This window comes from Lichenostomus cassidix, chromosome 2, assembly GCF_008360975.1.
Source record: "Lichenostomus cassidix isolate B80296 chromosome 2, HeHo_3.0, whole genome shotgun sequence".
Classification (NCBI taxonomy): domain Eukaryota; kingdom Metazoa; phylum Chordata; class Aves; order Passeriformes; family Meliphagidae; genus Lichenostomus; species Lichenostomus cassidix.
This window is the reverse complement of record NC_139482.1, coordinates 117,011,010-117,026,505: the sequence shown is the minus strand read 5'-3', so window position 1 is coordinate 117,026,505 and position 15,496 is coordinate 117,011,010. Positions and strand designations below refer to the sequence as shown.

Sequence of the window (15,496 nt, the reverse complement as noted above, 5' to 3'; positions counted from 1 at the left end):
TTCTCTCTTAGTAATTGGTAGTAGCAATTTGATACAAATTAACAAATAATTTTACGAACTTGGACTTTTTTTTCAATTATGGGATGCTAGTAATTTTTATGGTTGTGTCCAAAAGGTAATTTATATTGAACAAGTATTTTTCTCACAAATTTAATGTTAGATAGAATAGTTCTATGACTTTATAGTGCACTAAGAGGCATGTTGGTGTCAATGTGTTATAATTATGACATAGATACCAATATGTCTTCAATACCTGGAGAACTGGGAGTTGAGCAGAGGGAAGCTGCTGTAGACATAGCTTGCACAACATAGAAAAAGGAAAACATTGTGATGACTTTTGTGTGCCCATTACAAATAGCAGTAGGGACTACAGAAGTACTTGGTTTAAAAAACAAACCCTAAGTATTGTTCATGTACAGACAGAGAAGATATCTGTAAATGTGCTGGGAAGGAGGAGAGAGGGCTGCTGGTGAAGTTTTGCACTATAATCTCAGCAATGGCAGGTGGGTTTTGAACAGAATGGAAGGGAGAGATGAACAAGTCCAACATCACAGTGACATTTGTTCCAGTGTGAGAAGAGAATTGAGGGCAGCTCTTGCAAGTTTTGCAGCAGTCATGTGGAGTAGGAAGCAGAGCTGCAGTTAGGATGTTTAAAGTTGCCAGAACAAGAAATCAAGTTCAAAAAGGAAAATGTGACGCCAAAAGGTCCTTTTCTCTCCTTTTTTATTGAAGGAATACTTGGCTTAAGCAAGTGTAAAAGTAGTGGTCTCACAGTTACATTTAATACAGAACATGGGGAGAAAAAATGAAAATATCAAGGACTTGTAAAAACAGAATGTTTATATAGATAATGATAAACTTTACATATCTGAATTAGAAAAAGCAATGTGTAGAAGTTAACATGTAAGTATAGCTTCTTTTGGATTAGTTTATCAAATGGGAGAAATCTGAAGTCATCCTTCTTATAAGAGCCTCTGTACCTTTTATATTTGCTTTTTTCCAAATACATTCAAGGTACTACCAGGAGAGCTTCTTGTGGAAGCCTTATGATACCAGCATCCATTTTGCATACTAATTAAATCATTTTCGGAGGACATTTTGATCAGGAACCCTCATTATTGAAAGTTGTAAGGGCAGAATGCTGTGTATAAAACTCTTCTGGATGAACTGCCATGGAAGAACCTCTATGAAAGGATTTTGCCAGTAAAAGTTGTTCCAAGAACTGTGTATTTCATTGTGAGGAGTTGGCATGTATATGAGAATGCATTCATTCTAGCCTAGTAATAAACTAGATTTAGAAGAAATTTTTGTCTTTTTGTACATCTGTCTGTGGTAGGTTCTGTAATGTTCAGCGAAGATTGTCAGCCATGACATATTGTTTACAGAGCAAATAATGGGCAAGCTATTTCAAATAAACACTGTGGGCTGTTTCTCTGTCTCTTAGGTTTAGTTATTTTACCACTGCAAAAGATTATAATAAAGCTATGAGTAGGTGAAATATATTATAAGCATGTAACAGTATATATTTTTTGTAGAGTATTGGGTGAGATAAGGAGGTGTCCAGCAAAATAAATTATGAAAATGAAAGTATATTTGCGATGTGTGCTAATCAATACTGTTGGCTAGCTTTTCTCTTTGCCTGATTATATTTGTATTTTGTACTCTGTATGTGTGTTTGTGATATGTTGCATAAATACAATTATAAAGTTGAATATCATGATAATGGGTATGCTTGTTTAATCGGGTTGGTTTTTTCATGTTCAGTAACATTTTCTTCCTATCAGTTGCCATTGGATAGTTGGTGAATGCATTAAAATTAGGCAAAACCACTGGTGATTATTAGAGACAGCTAATGGAAACTTGTAATGCAGTAAGATTTAAATGTTTATCATGAATTGGTGTAGAGAAATTTGCTTGTATAATTTTTGTGACCAAGTTGTTGGAAATAATATATTTCTTATGGAAATGATTGATTTCATGGCTTCAAATGAATTAGTATTTTCATCTTATTTTTAGGAAACAGTCTAGTCAGCTTAACCTTTCATCTGTTTAATCTACATGGACTAATTGAACACTTCCAATTAGATACGATGAAACTTCGTAGATTTTTGGGTAAATACAGCTTTTTATTTTGATGGATATTGCTGTTTATCTGCATTTTTATACCTTAACCAAAGTCCTGATTGTAATTTAGCAATAAGGTTTGAAGGGTACTGATGCAGTCTACATTGTGCAGTGATTTAAATTACATTAATTGAGATGATCTCTCAAAGTTTTTGAGTATAGAATTTTCCATGTTAAATCCAAACAAGTATTAACAAGTTTAATAGTTTCATAGCTGATGCTGTATTCTATTTATTAAACCTATTTAATATCTATTAAACAATCAGGAATATATGTGACACTTGTATTGGGGAGGGCTAGACTGCTCCTTTCTTTGTTCTGATTTTCAATTCTGTATTGATCTTTACTTTTCCAATTATATAGTTCCCTAACTGTATGGAATATGTCAACATGGCCATACTTTCTGATGCCAATTCGGTGTTATCTCTGGGTTGTTCAAATTCTCCTACAAGTAAGCACTGTACTGTGGACATAGTTTCTCCCTAGACAGAGTACAGGACGATTTTAGTTGAATGTTTGGCCTGTGTCAGTGGAATGCTTCTATGGAAAGAATTGTAAATACAATGTAGAATATTCAAGCCAAGTGGTACATTGACTTGACAGAGTTGTCTGCATCCCAATACCATAGACAGGTGCTGATATGAGACCTCCTTCCTTTGGCTCTTCTGTGACAGTATCTTTAATTTTGTGAAGTGGGATGGTTTTTTTTAACTGAGCAGGAGAAACAAGTGTCTGGTGCCTTTTAGCAGGCATTCACAATTTCAGAGAAAACAATTCTGTGGTTACAAGGCTTGTCACTTAACAGGGGAGAAATCACATTTTGGAAGGCCTTACTCCCCTTTGAAATAAGAGAATGTTTTTGTTTTCATAATTTAGTTTGCTTTTAGCGTAAAAAATCAGTTCTGTCTTGCATTTCATGCTGCTTTAAAGTGGACTCAATTTTCTCCAGTTTCAGAAATGTTAATCAGATTACCTTAGTGACTTATAGTTGGAATGTGAGGAAAATGATTATGGAAATCAGGTTTTAGGCTACTTAAATTCTAGATGAATGTGGTTTGTCTTTCTCATCTGGTTAGTTGAGATTAGGCAAATGATAATAATTGAAATGAAAGACCAGTTAGAAATTACTGGATTAGTTAACTGGTTATCAAAAGACGAGAGTTTTAACTACATATGACTACTGAAAGTCATAATCCACTAAAATGAGATTAGACTTTGAAGAAGACAAAATTTATTCTAAATTTGAAATTCACCACCTCTCCCTTTTTGTTAATGCCTTCTGCTTAATATCAGTAAAAGCTCTGTCTTAGTCTATTGTAAAATCAAAGACCCTTTCTTTTAAATACAGCTCCCTGGAATGAACACAGTTCATTCTTTTCTTTTGCAACCTCTTATGCTCTAATCCATAGGAATCTGAAGATCAAATTCCAGAAGACTAGGACAGCTCAAATGGTGCAGAGCCACATAAAATTCACTTTATTTGAGAATTTACTGGAATCTTTTTAAGTAGAGAAATCTGATTTTAGTTACCGTAGGATCTAAAGATTTTTTTTGTGTATGTGTGTGTGTGTATACACACATACACACAGAATCTTTCAGTGGTTTCCATTGGCTGCTTGGAGATCTGGCTCTTCTTACTGTGTTGTTCCAGACCTGAAGAGGGGGAGAGACAATGCAAAGTACTACATTCCTGAAAACAGGGTTGTTGTGCTATTCTAGCTCTGGCAAACTGTGGTCAAAATGTTGACCTAGGTTCGCTTTATTAAAATAAGTAAGTTAGGAAATTTGTAGAGTTCAGGTAGCTGGATCAGCCTGTGAAGCCACAAAAAAATTAGGAAGAAAGCCAGGGATATATGCATTCATGCACTTGATGTGAAGAATAGGTGGGAAGAGAGTTCTCCTGCAGGTTAATAGACCCCAAAGATATTTATATTGATTTTCATTGTTTTTCATATGAGCTGTCAGCTATGCATTGACTACTATTGAAATTACATGGTGGTGACAGTATTTTGACTTTCCATGAGCCACAGCTCATCACAAATACCCCATTAGTAATGTTGTAACATTACAGTCACAATTACATGGATCCTTCGGGCTTGTAAACTGAGTAAAAAAGTAGCATGTGGACATGTTTGTTTGAGGGGACTGACAGACTGTAGTCAGACAGGAAAATGTTCTTTTGAGGTTTGCTTGGAAGAACTATCGTGTTGTGTCAGGCAAAACTTCAGAATATAGTTTGATTGCTCTGCTTCAGATCTTCTTCTGCTCTATCCTTTTTAACATTAGAGTTTTTTCATTCCCTGTACTTGAGCTAATGTTGATGCCCTTTGAAGAATTCAACCTATAATGTTCAAAACCAGCTAGGAAGATGGAGGAAAGAGGAGGAAAGCAAAGAAGAAGTTAAACAGGGAGTATTGAATCTAGGTGTAGTTAGTCATACCATGATCTAAATGAGACTCTTTTCTAAATTGCATATTGGCTTAAGTTTGCCTGAGTACAAGTATGAGAAGATGCCTAAAAATATGTAGAGGTGGTTTGCCATGACAGGAAAGCAGTGCCTTATTCCTCTAAAATCCTGTCTGTTTTCAAGCCATGATGTGAAGTCATCCTGATGGTTTGGTAAATAGCGTAATTTTCATTTTGTATTCAGTGTTGCCTCACCGTTCAGACAGACTGGGTTGTCAAAGACAGCCTTCCTTGGGAAGTTCTCAGATTACCTCAGATTATATATTGATTTCAAGTTGTTTAATTTTTGCTCTGAGATGACTTTACATGTAGTTGATTTCCTTCAGCAAACTCAAAAAAAGTTTCTTCACATAAAAATCTTACAGCTGCATTGTGGTTCAGCTGACAGTTTATTAACTGTGATGTTTTTATGTGTATGTAACTTGTGATATTACATATTTCTGTGCTCAATAGTGGCATATAAAATGGTCCTTGAAAAACTTGCAATTTTATTTAAATTTGGATATTTGTTATTTTCCTGCAGTTATGGTTCAAGAAGATTATCACAGTCAAAATCCTTATCATAATGCAGTTCATGCTGCTGATGTGACTCAGGCCATGCACTGTTACTTAAAAGAGCCCAAGGTAAGGGAGCATTCTCACTTTTACATCACACATACATATACACACACACATTTATATTTGTATATGAATAGATTGTGTGCACACATGACAGAATCGTCTAGGTTGGAAAAGACCTCTGAGATTGAGTCCAGCCTGTGACCAAACACCACCATGCCAGCTAGACCATGGCAAAGTGCCACATCCAGTCTTTTCTTAAACGCCTCCAGGGACAGTGACTCCACCACCACCCTGGGCAGCCCATTCCAATGTCTAATCACTCTTTCCGTGGAGAAATTCCTCCTAATGTCCAATCTAAACCTGCCCTGGCACAGCTTGAGACTGTGTCCTCTGTGTTGTCACTGGTTGCCTGGGTGAAGAAGCCAAACCCCACCTGGCTACAGCCTATTTTCAGGCAGTTGTAGAGAGCAATGAGGTGATTTATCTATATATATACATACCTGCCCACATGTATGTGTATCTGCACATACCCTTTTGATTAAAAGTAAAGAAACCTAAGAACCCAACAAGCAACACATTTGAACTCTGTTACTCTCCCTGTTGTTGAGGCTGTGGGTTCACACTTAGCTGTATGCTTTTCTTTTTTCCCCCCTTCTGAGCTGACATTGTCTTTTGTGTGACTTCCTGTTGAACAGGAGCAGGGAATTAAAGTTGCAGCTGTTTAAGGTAGTGCTATGCCCCAAGATATTTATATAGAATTGCAGTGTGAGTCAGAGCTGGCAATAATAAACCTGTGTATTTGTCATCTGGGGTGGGTTTTCTTTTCCTCCAGAAGTTACCATTACCTTTGCTCATTTTTGATGTTACTGAATAGTTTTCTTCTACAAGAGGCAGTTTGTAGCAATACATCAGGAATTCTCTTTGGCCTTTCTCTTTAAGAAAGGGCAGAGTGACAGACCTTAAGGAGCTGAACTAGTTGAGTGTTTGTTCCTTACTACCTATACTGCTGTTGGGCTGCTGTAAGTGATGTCTCAGACAATTTCAGGGCTAAGTCCTGGCCTGTATTCAATTAAGAACTGTAGTGCTCTGTAGCTAGGTGAGAAGTTATCTACCTTGATGCAGATTATCACCAATCTGGTATTCCCTTGAACAGCATAGCTTCTTTTTCTGCTTCTGAAGTAAAACCAAGTAAGTTTTGGCTTTTTCAGAGGCTCTTTGCCCACTCCTCCCACTCAGTTTCTCAATACTGCTCTCAGGCCAATTGGTGCAGTGAGCCAGATCAGAGCTTATACATGATGAGCTTTTTTTATGGAATTCAGTTTGGGAGCTCTGAGCATTTTTTATTTAATACTCGTGATGAAAGTTTTGTAATGCTTCAGATACAAGTATAGATTTCGTATTTTTAGAAACATATCCAGCAATAGTTCAGTGTACTGAGCAACAGCTCTGTTGCACCAAAGCACGTTATAAACATGTGAGGCGTGATGGATGGCAAATACAACAGGGAACATAAACTTCTGCCCTTGCAGGGTGTTTGCTGCATTTCACCTTTATATGGGCAGAACTGTCCTCTCTGTTTTAGTGCAAACTAGACTTTATTACTGAGTTTAACTCTCAAACCTCTCAGCCACAAATAGGAACAGCTATGAACAGTGAAAGTAAGTCCATGTAGATGCATGCTGAGTTAATTGACATGCATATTGAAATATTTATTTGTGGCAGATTTTCCTCCTTTGGTTCTGTTCCTGGTACACCTTGAAGTACAATTTTGCATAAGAGTAGAAAACAATTATAAATAGTTCTAAGTCTTCAAGAGCATTAGTTTCTTCCTCTTAGGAGGAAAGGTTTTCATGCTTTTTAAAATATAGTATGAATTTAAAGCAGAATTGACACATACGAATGGACTTGGTAAATGAGAGGCAGAGCTAATTTTAAGAATTTGCTGCTCTTATGGGGTCTTGTTAGGAATAGTGCTTCATTAACAGACACAAAGTACGATTTTGTGTGCTGGCATTTTTTAAGAGTGAACTTTCCCATTCAGAAAGAATAATGCTTAAACCTGTTGAATGCTGTCGAAATTTTGTAGCTTTTGGGGGACAAATACTGCAAAGTCAGTGGAATGTTAGTTTTACATCTGCAAAATTTTCTCCAAATTTCTATTGGCTATTAATTATTAAAAACCAAAAATGCAGTATTTATGCACTTTTTCTAGGGACATATTGCATTACTAACATTTGTTGGTTTTGCCTTGCAGCTTTCCAAATCTTTAACTCCATGGGATGTTCTGCTCAGTTTAATAGCAGCGGCCACACATGATTTGGATCACCCAGGTGTTAACCAACCTTTCCTAATTAAAACAAACCATTATTTAGCGACTTTATATAAGGTAAGGACAAAATCAGTGGTTTTGTTACAGCCAGATTTGGAGGAGTATAGGAAAGGAGTATAAATTGTGATGTGTTTAACTAGTGGTAAGATTGAATTCAGACATTATTTCCATGTCACTGGAATAAAAAAAAGTGCAAATTAACAAAGTATTCAGGATTTGTGAGTTTTAACCTCCTTGGAAAAAAAAAAAAGGAAGACAATACAACACCAACCCCAAAACACAGCCAAACTGTCTGGTGCTGCTCTTGCTTTATAATAGCTGTTCATTTTAAGAAAAAAGCATTGATTGATATGTGTTATTCCCTTGTAATTCACAGAATACCTCAGTATTAGAGAACCATCACTGGAGATCGGCAGTGGGGTTGCTGAGAGAATCTGGTTTATTTGCACATATGTCATTAGAAAACAGGTATGTTTATACTAATAGTATAGATTGGTTGGAGATGAAAGCAATCTCTCACTTAGCTAAGACAGCCTTGCAGAACAAGATAAGCTATTGCATGGCAGCTCTGAATACAAAATGTAGAGATCTATTTTAAGGATTCCTGGATACTGCGCTGGTAGAGTAGAGCAGTTCATGGTGCAACGTGATATTCGGAAAATAACATTTATTGCAAGCACATTGAAGAAGTGTATTCATGTAGTCAAGCACCTGCTCAGATTAAACTTGGCAGTCTTTTCTCATTCTGCCACCACAACCGTAGTTTAAAATAGACCATCTTCACCTACGCTTAACAAGAAATAATTTTGAGACAATTAGTTTGTGCATTTTTAAGAAAAAAAGGGACAGGGAGGAAAAAAAGCTAAAAACTGTTTTAGTCTTCCTGAAAGCTACCAATGAAACATTCTTGTATTTCTGTGACTGTTGCAAGAATTTTTCAGTAAAAGAAAACAAAAAGTTCAGTGAAAGTGCTTATTATAAAGCTTGTTATTTGTATAATAATAAATATGATACAAAGACATGTAAATCTCTAGTGATGACTGTTCTTAACTGATACACTTTTGCTTGGTGTCACTAATTTCAGGCAGCTGATGGAGAGCCAGATAGGTGATCTCATTCTTGCCACAGACATCAGTCAACAAAATGAGTACCTGTCCATGTTTCGATCCCACTTGGATAGAGGAGACCTATGTTTAGAAAACGCAAACCATCGTCACTTCATTTTACAGGTGATCCTGCTGGTCATACTTCAGAAAACAGCATTTTAGTGTAAAAACTAACTTACTTAAAAATACTAAATATTACTTCTGCCAGGCTTTCTCCTCCTTTCGAAATGGAGCAGAACTATCTTACAGACTTTCTGCTTCATTACAGAAGGGTTGTTCACTTCAATTCCCACCCCCAGCATTTCTCCCAAGTGATGGTGTATGTTGATAAGTCTGATAACTTAGAGCTGCTGAAGTGAGGTGTTTCCAAGACAGGTTTAGCTCTTCTAATGACTCCATTGCAGCCTCAGAACTGTGAAATGCTTTGTCAGAATATATTTTGGAAAAGGAAGGCACTGCTTTGTGAATCAGCTTGCAGCTGTGCTAGTGAGCTTTAGCAAACTTTAAAAACAAAAGCCTTGAGAATCTTTTTAGGTTTATGGGCATTTTCTTACTAGGCTCATATTGTGGGCTGTAAGAGAAAGTGGACAAACAGATGAGAAGTTCTGTTTTGTGCAAACCATTGCTAAAAATAGGAGCTTCAGAGCCAGAAATGGAAAATACTGCTTGCTTGCTTTGATGTTTCTTTTTCTGAATTTATTTTTGGCTCCTGTACCAGTGAGTGTACTAAATATAGTGTCCCTGAAATACTTTCAGTTGACTGAATTTCCATATTACTCAGGAAACATCATGAGATCTCACAGTTCCCTGAATGTTTTTTAAATATTACAGAACATAACTTTGCAACACAAATGGTAGGTAGGTTTGTTATTCACAAAACCTAAAATAATCTGCTGTCAGGAGTTAAATAATTACAGGCACTTGTGTTGAAACAAAGGTGATCTAACCCTGTGTGTTAACTTGTTAGATGGCTTTGAAGTGTGCAGATATTTGTAACCCCTGTCGGACGTGGGAGCTGAGCAAGCAGTGGAGTGAAAAAGTAACAGAGGAGTTCTTCCATCAAGGCAAGTAAGAGTAGAAATATCTGTTAGTATGTATTGTATTTAGTGTGGACAGAATGTCCATGGGCCTTAGTCCATTTAAATTTAGGACTAATAGAGATGTACAGTGCAGGATGGGATTTTTTTTACTTTCACAGGTTGTATTTTCTGCAAAAGGTCAGAGTTACTAAAACTCAGCGAGAATCTGCTTAGAATGTGAACCTAGAATGGCTGGTGCAATACATCCTTCAGAGGAAAGAGGCTTCAGATTAATAATTATGGCCACTTTAAAACTGGCCTAGTGGTTTCAATAAATTATGACATATGTTCATCATATGTCTTCAATATTTAAACTTCAGCTGTGAGGCCTGTTGGTAAGCAGGTAAGAGCCAGGGAGATTTTTATTTACCGTGCAGTTTAGACTACTTATGAAAGCAGTTAATAAAGCCTTTAATTGACAAATGGAGTGAATTTTCTCCATTATTATTAAATTGTTTTAATAATAAAATTAAGGCTAGTTGGCGGACTTGAGAGCTGCTAATTTGCACGTGAATGTGATAAACGGGGAACAGACTGCTTTGTTTAGTGCTAATCATGTGAGACTTAATCTTAGATAAAGGTGATGGGGAAGCAGAAACACAATTTGTCTTTAGCGTGAAATTTCTGAAGGCTAAGCTCTCCTCTTCTGCATTGATGAGCAGGGATTAATTTGTCATTTCTGTGACAGTGTAGGAGGTTTTGCGAGAAAGACAATGTTAGTCCTTCACGAAGCCTGTGGTTCTATGGGGTTTCTGTAATTACTGTTTGATGAAAAATACCAAGTATTTAAATATAGTAGTTGTAAGTACTGTTAGTGTCACTGAGAGATCTGTTTGGTTTTTTGGGAGATGGGAAGAGGAGTAAATACTTTCCATTAGCTGTGAGGTACTATCCTTGTTAGCCAATGTGCACAGCTCACTTCTGTTAGTATTTGATTTGGTTGGGGCTTGATGATTTAATGGTTGCATTATACTTTTGTTTCTTTAGGTGATATCGAAAAAAAATATCACTTGGGTGTGAGTCCACTTTGCGACCGACAGACAGAAACTATTGCCAACATCCAGATAGGTAAGTGCAACTCAGTTTATTTCAGTAGATTCCTTTCAGAATTTGAAAAAAGCACCCTTTGGATACACTTCCTAGAGGCTGAACTTGCTCTGTGTGTGTATGTGGCAGTACTTTATTATAAAGCAATTTTATTTTTATTTGCTATGTAACATTTCTTGAATTGTTGATGAGCAGTACTGCACTGACAGTCCTGGAGCCCCTCTGTTTCCTCACAGAGCAGGTACAGCATGGGAGGCACCTGTCTGACATCTCCCACACTGCTGCCCAGAACTTTCCTCATCTGAAGTGGCTATTTTGGGAAGAGGAAGGTCCCTTCCCCTTGCCAGGTGGTCTCGGGTGCCTTTTGCAGTGAGCTTGCCACAACTGGGCTCCAGCATGCTGGGTTTTTTTTGGAATGTCAGCACTGCCTTTAAATTTAGCCTTTAAGGAGGGTGGTGGGCAGAGGTGTGATGGAGAATCGTGGATAGCCTTTACATTAATAGTTCTTGCTAACGTGACTTGGATTTAAATAGTAAAATGTCTTTTTATGGTTATTTTTAATAAAAATTGCTTATGTAGGTAAAGTGGGACTCAGTTAAAAACATAGTAAAGAATTAACTACAAGCACAGTATGAATTAATGCTTTAGATTGACACAAAAGCTGATGTGTTCAGTCAGCTGCACTGTTTTAATTTAGAATGCTAGGAAATCATATATTTCTTTAATTGAAAGATTCAATTTTGACCATCTTACCATTGAATTTTTGTTTCATGGAAATAGACACTACAAAAAAATGACCATTGCACACACACACACAAGTTCATCAATGTGCTGTTTTGTGGCCTTGTTTAAAAAATGTCTAAAATTTGTATTTTAAAGCATTTTTAGTCATCTTAATATTGTGAAAATAATATATTCTTTCTTCCTCCCTGTGTAGTATAGTTCAGACTCTCTATGGGGTAATTAATTGTAAACTCTTTTAGAAATTTAGGTTTTCTAAATTGTGTGACTTAGTTGCTGATGTTTAGATTTTTCTCCCCCTCCATATTGTCTAGTATTTTTCTTTATTTGGTCATTGCTGTGAAAGAAGGGTTATTTTGTAACGCAGTGTGTTGCTGTTCTTCTGATTGATCAGTAAAATCTTTCACATTTTGAGAGATATTTTTGTAAAGATGCCCTAAATATCTAAATGAATATTTAAATGCATGCTAGAGAACAGTAGTTTGACACGTTTATTTTTTCCCACTAAATTCTATTTAAAATATCTGGTTTATTTCCCTTTTCCTCTGTATTGTTCTTTTTATTTCATTTGGCTCTCTTTTCTTGTTTTGAAAGGTTTTATGACTTACTTAGTGGAACCACTGTTTGGGGAATGGGCCCGGTTTTCCAACACCAGGCTGTCACAGACAATGCTTGGCCACCTGGGACTGAACAAGGCAAGCTGGAAGGGAGTGCAGAGGGAACAGTCTGGCAGCGGTGACGATGTTGACCCCACTTTTGAGGAAATGGACTCAGACATTTTACCTCAGGAGCCTCGATTGTCCTGACCTCAATCTCCATGACAAAACTGCCTCTTCCCTCAGTATCTGCACGGTTGGATTAAAGGAGACACATGCCAGCCCAAGGTTTTGGTAAAACGGTAAAATGATGCCAGCATTATTTATTTCCAAGTTTTCCTTTGACACAGACCATTTGACCCAGAATTTTTTTAAGCCGCCAGATCTGAACATAGAGCAATATGCACCCGCCTCAGTTGGTTGTCGTTTGGAACCTCGAATATGCAAAGCACAGCAGTGACTGAGCCTTGGAGCAACGGGACAAAAGCTTCATTGTGCCACGTGGCTTTGGCTTTCTCGTGATATTTGGAATACGGTCTTCAAATCTAAGACTTGACATGGATTGTTCCACTCCCTTGGAATTTAGCAAGACTTGCATAAATGTGTTCAAAGCATACCTTCCACTCAGTCCCTGTTTTAATACGGAAATGTGAAGTGCCCATCCTCTGCTGCCTCTGGCAAGACTTGATGTTTACAAATGTACTCTGAAACTGTCGGTTCTAGACTTAACCTTTGCGCATGGCTGTGAAGGAACCACTAACTTGGGTTTTTTGCTTTTTTAAAAGAAAAAGATCAAATCTGAGACTGCAGCTCTTGTTTCTTTGGATGCCAGAAAAGCCTCCCATTTGCCATAATTTTGTTTGTGCACTGGGAACTGAGCATTCATCATAGGGCACAGCCAAGCTTTACTCCAGTGCTATATGGGAATGCAATTTTTTAACGGCGAAAAAACACTTCTGAATCTGGGAAGGGGTGGGGTGGGGGGGAAGCGTCCGAACTGCATTGCGATTCTGCAGTGGGAACATCGCATGTTGTTCTCACTATTGTACACTTGAACTGCACATGCAAGAAAAAGGTGGAATGTCTAAACACCATAATCAGCTCAGGGTATTTGCCAATCTGAAATAAAGTGGGATGGGAAGCGTGTCCTTCAGAACAAGGGTACAAATGCCCCTTTCGCTGCAGCGTGTGTGTATGTGTGGGTGTGTGAGTACGTTTGGGACGGGGGAGGGCGGGAGGGCTCGGGGAAGGGTTTGAACGGCAACATTTTTTCTTTTTGTTTGTTTTTTTTAATTTATTCTTTTAGAATGTGACAATTTAATGAACAGCCACACTGGGGAGGAAACTGTAACAAATTGCTACAGATGCCTTAAACTATGCACAAAGCTAAGTGACCAAATTTGTTTTTGATTTGAAAAAAGAAAAAAAAAAAAAGTGCATTGTTTACGTATTCCTCCCTCTACTGAAACATTACCCACTGATGGGGTTTTTGATGGGAAAAGGAGAAAATGTTTTTTAGGACAAAATTAAAGGACTAATTTTAAACTTAAAACATTCCATTTTTGTAATTTGTTTTACATTGTTTTAAGTACAGTAAGCACAACTGTAATCTAGTTTGAGAAACTGGTGCTTTCTTTTAGTTCATTTGTATTTCCCTGTTATTATTGTAAAAGACTGTTTATTAATTCTGTTTACAGTTTGTTGCAACAGCCATTTTTGGAAGAGAGCTTCAGCGTAAAGCCATTTGTAAAGGCTTTGCCATATTCATTTTAATATGTGCCTGTTGCTGTTAACTTTTAATTAATAAAACAAAATCTTTTCACATTATGCTCCTGTACATTTAAGTTATGACTGAGTCCAGTGTTGTGGAAAGGTAGCCAAGGTTGCAGTTAGCTTCCACTGTAAAACTAAGCCAACTTTTGGATTTGAAAATACTAGTCCTCTTATGCCAAAATTTATTGCCTCTTGGAGCTTGGCCTCTTACTGTTTGAAAAGCAAATCCTGACTTACCTGATTGTTTCCCTTCTAAAACTGTTTATTATTCTTTCATGTTCCCTGAAGTAGTATCATTAATCTCAAAGTGGCCATGTTTAAAGAAATAAATTTCTAATGAAACCATTCTTTTGAGCCTGCGTGAACTTCCTTCCTTCGCTGTCAGTGCAAGTTCTTGTCTGACTCCAACAGAGAAGGGACAATGAGCTTTGGTTGCAGCTTGCAGGAACAGAAGAGCCTTTTTTAACAGGTTGCCTTTGAAAGTGTGTTTAAAGCTGGGAGAACACAGAGGTAAGGACTGTGAGTAACTTACTGCAGAGAAACTTACTGCAGAGAAACATTTAACTGGGTTAAATGTGGAAAAGTACTGATTCCTCTTGGAACTTTTTGAATGAAACATGCCAAGCCTGCAGCTATTTTCAAAATGACCACTAAAATCAGTTATCTGATGATACCTTCTGTGACACGTTTGGAAAAAATGAACTTGGTTTAGAGAGCATCAACTGCATTCTAAGTTTTGCTACTTGTTACAGGCATATTTTAATACGTTATTATAATGAAAATTAAGAATAATGGTTTTACAAATAGGTTTAAAGAAGTATTTCAGTATCATATTTATAAAGAGCCTGTGATTTTTACCAAACATTGTGCAAATTTGTTGTCCTCTGCCTGACAGGACCCTGAACAGCTTGTCAAAGTATAAAACATAAGTAGTTTTGTTCTAAGCCTTTTGTTCTTCCTGGAAAGGGGTGTCTGTCTTTTCCTACCAGACTGGATTTAGAAAGACTGGTTCTAATCCCACCTCCTCATGTCCATGGAAGCATCTGTTATTGGACTGAAGTAAAAAAGAAAAAATAATGCCTTTTCTTGACCATGCTGTCTAGAAGTACCTTCCACAAATCTACACCAAACTTCAACATTCCTGCAGTTTAAGCATTTCACTTGCTGTGAGAGCTGAGAAGCCCACATGTGCCAGGCACAGAACCTAAGCACCATGGCCACTAACAGCCCATGGAGCCCAGAACCATGCTAGGAAAGGGGGCCAGGCTCCCCCCCAGCTGGTCCAATTCACAGATCTGCTCCCAGCACTGTTCTGTACACAGACACATACAAACAAGCCTCAGGGTATGTCTAAGGGCTCTGCCCAGCCTCCGTGGATAGCCTTACTTTGAGCACTTGAGGTGTTTTTCCAGAGGGAGTGGCATTGTGTGTTATTTCAACTAAAAAGATAAAAATTGAGGTACAGTATAAAGTAAGTTATTTGATGGCGACTTAATGATTTTATTTTCTTGCACAGATGACATTTCTTCTGCAGTAATTTTACATCACCATTAAAGCTCACCCCATTTCTGGTGCTGGATACCCCAGTTTAGACAGGCAGTGTCTGGTGTGGGCGTTTCTTGTGCTTTAGCCTGGTTTAATAGGTCAAGAGCTATCCTGAATTTTACAAGTTAA

The 15,496-nt window shown here is 37.4% G+C and overlaps 1 protein-coding gene across 2 annotated transcripts in view; it reads left to right on the top strand.

The window, feature by feature from the left end:
- PDE7A (phosphodiesterase 7A) overlaps positions 1–14,169 on the top strand; it is a 76,523-nt gene extending 62,354 nt beyond the window's left edge. For both annotated transcript variants that reach the window (XM_085052939.1, XM_085052938.1), the window contains 8 exons: positions 2,017–2,112; positions 5,114–5,214; positions 7,406–7,537; positions 7,857–7,948; positions 8,565–8,709; positions 9,554–9,650; positions 10,653–10,733; positions 12,048–14,169. In XM_085052939.1, the coding sequence (XP_084909065.1) occupies positions 2,017–2,112; positions 5,114–5,214; positions 7,406–7,537; positions 7,857–7,948; positions 8,565–8,709; positions 9,554–9,650; positions 10,653–10,733; positions 12,048–12,259 (956 nt within the window). In that variant the 3' untranslated portion in view covers positions 12,260–14,169. The remainder of the gene's footprint in view (positions 1–2,016; positions 2,113–5,113; positions 5,215–7,405; positions 7,538–7,856; positions 7,949–8,564; positions 8,710–9,553; positions 9,651–10,652; positions 10,734–12,047) is intronic.
- The last annotated feature ends 1,327 nt before the right edge of the window (positions 14,170–15,496 follow it).